The 9,466-nt window shown below is 25.9% G+C and overlaps 1 protein-coding gene across 3 annotated transcripts; it reads right to left on the minus strand.

The window, feature by feature from the left end:
* LOC119669851 (eye-specific diacylglycerol kinase-like) lies at positions 1-7,840 on the minus strand (the record flags this gene model as incomplete). 3 transcript variants are annotated; one of them, XM_038079881.1, is given in 8 exon segments in its annotated part: positions 1-86; positions 719-882; positions 3,707-3,864; positions 4,171-4,234; positions 4,471-4,524; positions 5,096-5,144; positions 7,327-7,542; positions 7,614-7,840. In XM_038079881.1, coding segments are annotated over 8 exon segments (976 nt in total), but the record flags the coding sequence as incomplete, so codon positions are not given.
* Between the last annotated feature and the right edge of the window lie 1,626 nt (positions 7,841-9,466).

The raw sequence follows: 9,466 nt of genomic DNA on the forward strand, positions 1-9,466 counted from the left end.
GTATCAAATTCAAATTTATTAATTAAAATTAATTAATTTTTTTTATATTCTTGCCTGCACGTCAATATGCAAGAACCTTTCTTGACCTTACAATTATGGAATGCAATTCAATTTGTTTGTTTTACATTTAAAGTTTTGGTATACAATTTTTTAAAATAAATTTAATTTTTGTTCATATGTTATTAATATTTGTATAAGCAAATATTTAAATTTGTTGCATCCGAGAGTTGAGTGGTAACATTAAAAAAATAGAAAATAAACCATTAATAAAATTTTATTACTAAAACCAAAAATTTTTTTTACTGTAAAAAACATAAAAAATGATTAAAATTAATATTATAAAATTTCCCAAATAAATACATTTCAATATGAATTTCTATATTACCAAAAAAAATTACTTTACCAAATTACTTTACTTTAAATACATAAATTAAATTTCCACAACAAAAAAATTACCAACTTAAAACTATAAATAAAAAATAATTTAATATTATAGATTGTTTGTCGGTTTTTTGAGTATTTTACAGTAAAACTCAAGAAGCTTTCGTAATATTCACTAGCAAAAACATCTGTCGCTTTCTTCATTAATTTCTACAGGCGGCGGATTTCTCCACTATATATAATTACACATAAGGAATCTCTCAAGCATACACTTTGCATTGACATCAATACAAATTTTATTTGAATTTCTTCCTTTTTTCCTCTAATATACGCTTACTTTCCAAGTATGCCGCAATTTCTGTGGCATTCTTATTGAAAGCCACCATCATCGGTGTGTTGCCGAACAAATCTCTGAGCTCTAAATTGGCACCCGCAGCTACCAGCATCACGCAAATATCTCGCAGATTTTGCTCAGCTGCGATGTGTAAAGCCGTCTGTCCTCTGTGTCAATAAAAAGATAAAAAATAATATATTTTTAATTAATAAATGTTATATCAGATAAAAGTTTTATAATTACATTTTAATTATTTGGCAGCTATGCCAAATAATATTTTTTCAATAAGGATACTAAAAGAAGTTTATTTGTAGGCACCATTATGAACTAATGATAATCGTAAATTTTATTAAATTTTTCAAAGTACAGTTAAAATATAATTTAAACAAATGATAACAAAATATAATAATACGTATACAAAGTAAACAATAAGTGTACAAAGAAATCCATTATTTTTATAAGAAATTGAAGGCTATAGTTAGAATGATCCGATTTAGGTGAAATATGTGCCGTTTTGTTCGATAACTTGTTGCCATTTTAAAGGTAATTTCATTATATTTTTCTCATAGAAGTCCTCTTAACTATTGACAAAAAATTGCGACAGTCGATTTTCAGAAACGTTTTTTGAAGCGTATATTTCACCAGAAAAATTGTTTGCTATACAGAAACAATTACTTGGCGCTAGATCTGAACTATTAAGTCGACGCTAAAAAACTTTGAAACCAAACTACCGTAGCTTTTGGTGAGTCATTATTGATGTATGTGGCCTGGAGTTGTCGTGATGGAACACAATTCCTCTTCTATTGTCCAGCCGTTTCTGGTCGATTGCTTCATTTATACGGTCTAATTGTTCAGATGGATATCACAGTTCCCAGTTAAGAGTTTTGCTGTAGGGGCGCAGCTCATAGTAGATAATTCCCTGTCAATTCCACTAAACACACAGCAAAACCTTCCTGGCGGTCAATCCTGGCTTGGCCACCTTTTTAGCCGGTTCACCGCGATTCAACCACGACTGTTTTTGCTTAACGTTATCTTAAGTGGTCAGTCACTACTTTTCATCAGCAGTTACCATCCGCTTCAGGAATGTGTCGATGAGATTTTATTGCCATGCGGTTAACACGTTTAGTATCCATATATCGAACTTTTTTTGTATCTAACCTTATTCTAATGGTTTCAAAAGATTTTTTGTGCAATTTTTAGCTCTTAGGCAAACCAAGCATTACAACAGCAGGTCGGACTCGACAATTTCTATGATTTCCAGAAATTTCAAACAAAGGATGTTAACATCAGATACAAGGAAATGAATGCAGTTCATAAAAGAGGCTATGCTTAACGGACTGGACTGAATACCAAAGCAGATAAAGAAAAAGGCATTAATTATGGACCTACAGCGCTATAGAAAGAATACTTGCGTTTAGGGGACGATCAAAGAATAAACTAGATATAAAAAGAAAACAAGCATACAAACATCAATGGAAAACATGTCCAAACAAAAGACGTTAACATCGGATCACACAAAATGAATGTGACTTATGAAGAAGGCTTCACACTGAATCGAAATACCAGAGATAGGAATGATAGATCCTCCTTTGAAATTCGTGCACGTTTTTACGTACGCTTTAAAAGTTGTCGAGTAGAATTTGCATAGAAGAGAGTATCATATTGTGTTGATGTAAGTTATTAAAATCCTGTACACAATACAAATAGCTAATAGAACTTACTTTTCATGTAAAAAATATATATAAAGCTCATATATATAAATGGGTTCATTCTTACGATGGATAAGGTTAAGGCATCATCCTAGGGGACAAGTGTTTTCGGGCAACAATTTTTATTAAAACTAAGCGCTTTAGCTATTTATATATACAATAAAAATTTGGAAGAGCAGAAAAAAATGGATTGTTAAAATTGTGCATTAAATCATGGCGCAGTATGTTCAGTAGTCCACTGTCACAAATTTCCAAGGGTAGTTTTGTATATGGTCCTGAACTCTGAAAAATTGGTAGGATATCTTTATAAAAGTAACTTTTTATGAAACATTTCATTTCAAATTCGAAACAAGATACAAGATCCAAATAATAGCAAAGAAACGTCGAATGCCACTGCGATAATATAGAAAAAAAGAAAAAGGGATTGACTCAATAAAAATATTTTTGATACAGTATGTACTGATCTGAGAACAAGAATAGAAAATACTGGCGGCGGATAGATATCAATGAACAAAAATAGTTGGAGGTATATTGAGAAAAATAAAGGGTAAATTTTAAACTTTATCAACCTTTTGATTAAATTAGTTTAAGAAATAAAAACATTCTTAAATTCTCAAAAGGTAATTTAAGGTTGCTAATGTTTTTTATTACCCGGTGCAGGTGTAGGTGATGTGAAATAACACCTACATTAACTTCGTTTATCTGCTAATTCGGAATGCAGATTATACCTCGAAGATGATGAGATAACTATGCATATTCTTTGTGACTGTCCACCTTTAACACACATCGCACAGAAGAAACTTACTTCATATGGATATTCTATCACCAGAACAGAATAAGAGCTCTTCTCCAGATTTTGTTCTGGATTTTGTCACGAAGCTTTGTGTAATAAAAAGGGAATTTAATACAATAGCACTCTTCTGGCCGCAGTATCGGCTGTTGGGCGATTTCACGACAATAGTTTTAATAATAATAAAATAGTTGAAGATGCATTGAGAAAAATTAAAAGTGAACTTTCAACTTTATTAACCTTTTCATTAAATTTGCTTAAGACAATATTTATTTTAAGGTTATGTATACAAAGTGAATATTTTGTATTTTTTCTTTGATAAGGACTTCAGTACCTGGACATATATAATACATATGGGTTATATGATGATAACTAAAATTGGTTTCATAACCCAATTTGAATGACATTATTCTTATGATTTCCATTATTCTTAAAATATCCGTATTGATTTTATTTTTATCTTTTTTTTTAAATAACTACTATTCTACTTACTTTTCTTTTTCTGCTAAATTTATTAAGCGACGTGATGTATGAGATGTTATATATCTGACAATATCCTTATGATTATATTTGCAAGCGAAGTGTAAACCTGATTGTCCTTTTGAGTTTACTGTTTGTAATGAGTATCCTTGTTCATGTAGTGCACGTAACTATAAAGGATAAGTAATATTTATTGAAAATTAATTATTATATTTAAAAGAAAATATGAAAACAATATTATATAAATATTATTATATACATTACATATATATATATCAAAATTAGTTTTTATTCTATGAATACATTATTTTTTGTTTTTACTATATCCACCAATACGCATCATGCAGTTATTTTTTTTTTTTAGAAATTTATTATATTTTATATATAGTATGTAACTAGTGTTAAGCTAATATATTAGTAAATATTTCATTTAAATACATTATTTATAATATTAGTATTGCTATTGGCTACACTACCATAATCAAATCGCCACTTTGTGCCGCTAATAATACGGCATCGGAAGTTTGTTCCAGAATTGGGCTATAAAACAAAGAATACAAATAACAACAGAATGGAGTAGAGTAGATTTGTGTATCGTTTGGTTGTGTAGGCAGGGTGTGTGTGTGTGCGTGTGTGTGCATTATATATAGTATAGTGAAAAGAAAATAAAAAAAAATTGCATTAGTTATATTAATTAAATCAATTTTAATCAATAAATTATACGTAATTTAAAAAATTAAGGATAAAAATCTGTGCTAAATTTAAAACAAGGATACCTGAATCCATAACCGAATACTTCTTCATTAAAACTGAACATTCTTTCTTTAGTGCTGCATGCATTTTAAAAAAATTAGTTTATAAAAATTGATATAAAATTTTAATAAATAAATCAATTAATTAATTAGTTAGTCAAAAGTTAGGTAAAGCAAGCCGTGAGTGTTGTGTAGATGAATATTGTTACTGAAGGCGTTAATGTGAATGTTATTAATTAAATTTGAATTCATTTAAATGTGCTATAATATATATAAAAATATCACTACAGAGGAGTGACCGACCCTGCAGTTTATGCAGAAGTCAGAAGTATTTTTGTGAAAAGATTTGAATGCGTTTAACTAATGGTTTCAAATATTAGAAGTGGATGTAACAAGAGAAAAATTCTTATGAGAAATTGTGGTTACTTTTCATAAAAAATAGACATGTTACTTTAAATTGAACTCAATACTTTGAAATAGTTTTCGTAAGTAGAAGATAGTGTATAAATAGAGAAGGATATTTCAAAAAACATTCAAAAAAGCAGCAAAACATTTTCAATGGCTAAAAAAATTGTGAAAATATTTTCAAAAGGATAAAGAACTAGCTTTAAAAATACCGGAGTAGTGAAAGTATCTGCTGCTAAATTACCTCTTGAACTTCAAAACTCTAACTGGTTTTCCAATTTGTAAGTCTTCGTCTTGAAACGTTAGTTTGTTGTGGCACAAAAAGAATTTTAAATGTTTTTTTTTTTAATTAAGTCATATAAATAATTCAAAATATTTAAAAATCAAACGAAAGGAATGGAGCAATAAACTTAAAATATTAACCAGAAATAAAAAAAAAATTTAAGCATTAAAAATTAATTACTATAAGCAATTATTTCAAAAAAATTTTTTTTTTAATTTTATAATAAAATATTGATGCCAATTTGGAAAACATACCTATTTCTTCTATGTGTTAAATTTAGTTTGTTACGTAGATGACAGAATACGGTTTAGTCTTTGCTGTTAACATAAGTTACTTAGCAGTTGCTGTAGTTATTTGCTTGATCCTTATAATTTGCAAAATTTAGTTACTTACATCACTACGGCAAGGACTAAGCTGTACTCGGAAATCTTACGTATTTCATTTAGTAATTTCTATTTTTTACTTATATGTTTTGTTTTTACAAATATTTTTAGTATTGAAACTATTTCATTTACAAACACCAAAACTTTGTTAATATTTAAAATTTTATGTTAATAAAATTATTTTAAAATTTTTAGTATTAAAATCACATGCAGCTAAGTATATTTCAAATTTCTAGTTGTATGAGTGTTATGAATAAGATAAAATAATATTTTAAAAATAATTTTAATATAAAATATAAATAAGATCGATAATAAAGTTTATAAAAAATTACTGATATATATTTATTATATAAATATTTTTACTGTTTAATATTTTATCATATATATATTTACCATATATTGATTAATATTTGTTGTATATATATTTATACTGATTAATATATATACTGATTAATATTTATTATATATATAAATATATATTATATATATAAATATATATTATATGTATAAATATATATTATATATATAAATATATATTATATATATATACGGATTAATATTTATTAATATTAACTTTCAAAACTAATTTACACCAATCGGATTATAAAAAAACATTGTATATTAAATTTGATTTTAATATTAGATAGAAGCTATTTTATTTAATAGAGAGATTTCGAGCAGTAGTAAATTGTAACAACAAAATTTTTATTTATTTTCAATTAATTGAATTTCTGGTTGACCATACAGTTGTTTCATGTATTGCCAAATATCCATCATCAAATAATTCTATATAATAAATATTATGTTAAAATCATAATACATAACTAAACTTAATATGAAAGCAAATAATAAATATGTTATAAATAATATTGATATTAACAATTACTGATTATTACTGATATTGTACATAATTAAAAAATTTAAGTTATAAATCAGTAAAAAGCTGTTTTAGTTTTAATATTTATAAAAAATTTTTCAAATTAATTTTTATAATTTAAAATACAATTTACTTTATGCTTTTGAGTTTAGTTTCTCTTGATAATGTGTTCATTATTTAAAGAATTTTTGTAAACGTTTTTTAAAACAAAAATGATTTCTTAATTTATAACAAATATGCATATATAAGAATTAAAAAACCTTGTTTATGTTAAAAAATCAAAAAAGTTTTTAATTATAAATAAATAATTATTTTTAAATTTTATAATTAAAATTAATTTAATGACAAAATTGGAAGAAAAAAAATGTACAAATTAGCAAATCCAAAACGAAATATTGAAAGTAATTCTAAATACAAATTATATAATTATAAAATATAAATTATATTGAAATAAACATCAATATATATATATACAAGTAAACATAAACGTATATTAAAGTAAACAATAAAACATAATTTAAATAAATCTAAGAAAAATAATTTATTAATAATTTAAAAAAGTTTTTATAAATAAAATATATTACATACATAATAAAATCAATAAAAAGTCAAACATATGTTAGACAACGATATCAACGATAAAAAAAATTAAACAGAAAACAATGAAAAATTATAATCCTTACAAATGCTTATACTAAAATGAATTAATATTTTATATAAATTCTCAATTCATACACTCATACAACAAATATATTTTTATTTATATATTTTTTTCCAATATTTCCTTAAATTATTATTCGAAACTTTTTGACTAATATTAACACTACATTTATCAATTACAGATTCATATAGAAATATTTAAACTTCGAAATTCTTTTTTCGGAAATAATAATGGCAAAACATGCGCTTATCACAATAGGGCTTTTGCATACCAGTGCTGCCAGATCTGCCTGTCTGGTCAATGTTACGACGTTCATTTTGTGCTTGTCTCTGTGAAAATGCTGAAAATGAACGTTCCTGATCCGGAGTTTGTGGCATTGTGGCAGCCTCATGATCGAGTATATATAATTCATCGATAGCTATATCGCATATATAATGCAAATGTTCCTGGGCACGATCAATGCGGAAATAATGTTCTGCAGTGCAAGCTAAAATTAAAATTGTTTCCAGTCAATACTATATATAATAAAATTAGATATAAAATAATCAACAAACTTACAATCAATGAAACACCAATCTTGTGATACTTTTGGATACGTTATAGACTCTTCAAATTTGGCATTAAGCATATTGCGTACTTGCTCTAAATCACATTGTGATTCAATTTCAATTTTACCCAATTTATTTGCCAATTTTCGCAACATATCCTTGTCATAGTGATATTGCTCATATTGTTGCATAGTAACGCGAAGTATCGTCAATTGTAACTTTTCTAATGGATTGACTCTGTGAGGAAGTAAAGGTAAGTTAATTTTAATTATATAAAAATATATATTTATTAAAGAACTTGTCTTTTCAATAAAAATTTTTAATAAATTAAGGTGGTGGTACATTACAAAATGCTTATGTTAAGTTATAACAAATAGCATTTTTCTATATAATGGATCTCAAAATACATATAAAAACCTATTAAGCTATTAATCAAAAAACTCAGCATATTATAATATACCTAAAAGTTTAACGTGATAACAAAAATTGTAAGATACTAAAATAAAAAGTTATTAGAATAACATTGAAACAAAATATAGGGATAGGCTATTAAACTCCATATTTATGTTTTGGGAACTACTTTATGATAATATTTCTGTTAAGAAATGGTTTAAAAACAATGTACCTTCAAGCAGAATGGATCATAAGTGCAAATTAAATTTATTCGTCACGAGTTTTAATTTTTAAAAAAAATATTTTTATTTATTATATTAAAGATATATATATATATTACAAGTTATATTTTTCCGAATAGGTAAGGTTTAAATGGTGAATTCTCGAATGCTTGAACTAGACTGACTCTTGAGGTTTTATTCTTCAATAACTGAAGTTATTGTTTTGATTACCAAATTGGGTTTTATCCACTTAGAACACAGCTTCTAAAATTCCTGAGAATTTTCTAGAAGCGTCTTTTCCTCCAACCAATAGAATTGGAGCTTCTATTTGCTAAAGCACCTCGTCAGCGTCTTTAGCTTCGGCGTCAGTAGCCGGAAGATGATGTTTATATCCATCAATCAAATATCTCAAAAGTGTTACAGTTTTAAAGAAAACAATTTTGTTTTCCTTTGCAGCATTGGTGTCAAATGAAATGTGAGCATTGACCCAGATTCAGATTGTTTATATAAACATATTTTAATGCGTAATATCTAAGTACGCATTCTGAAGATACAAAAGTATCAAACAGTGGCTCAGTGCCGTTATATTAATTTAGGGTTTTAACTCCCCTCTTTCTTGATTGAAGCGTCCCGCTTCAGTCAATGTCTGTATTCTAGAGTTCAGTTCTATGAATAGTTCTTCATTCTTATTATTATTAATTTTTCTTTTACACTTTTTAATTTTCATAATAATTTTGAATAATATAAATATAATTAATGTGCTTATGACTAATCCAATAATAATTGACATTGTTGGATGTCTTTCTATTTTATTTTTATACAAATCTAGCAATTTAATATTTTCAAATTTCAAATCTTTATTTTCGGATTCTATATATTCCGATATTTCGTAATTTGCTGGTTTAATATTTTTTACATAATTCCATATTATGGATTCTTGATTAATATAAGTTTGATTATTAATAATAGTATGATTAACAAAGGTTATTAAATATGTACCGTTTAGGTTTTTATTATTTACAACATTCTTTCCGGAGATCAATATAGCTCCGTCTTTAATAATTTCCAATTCTTTATTTCTTTCTCTTATTTTTTTACATTTAGATTTTTCATTATTTAATAAATTCGTGAAACAGGATTTTTCATTAATAGATTGACAAAATGTGTTACTTATTTCTATTTTACAATTTTTTATATTTAAATATTTATCATTGCATTTTGCAATTTCTTTATCTATTAATAATTTGCC

The sequence above is a fragment of the Teleopsis dalmanni genome, chromosome 1 (genome assembly GCF_002237135.1).
Source record: "Teleopsis dalmanni isolate 2A chromosome 1, ASM223713v2, whole genome shotgun sequence".
Taxonomy (NCBI): domain Eukaryota; kingdom Metazoa; phylum Arthropoda; class Insecta; order Diptera; family Diopsidae; genus Teleopsis; species Teleopsis dalmanni.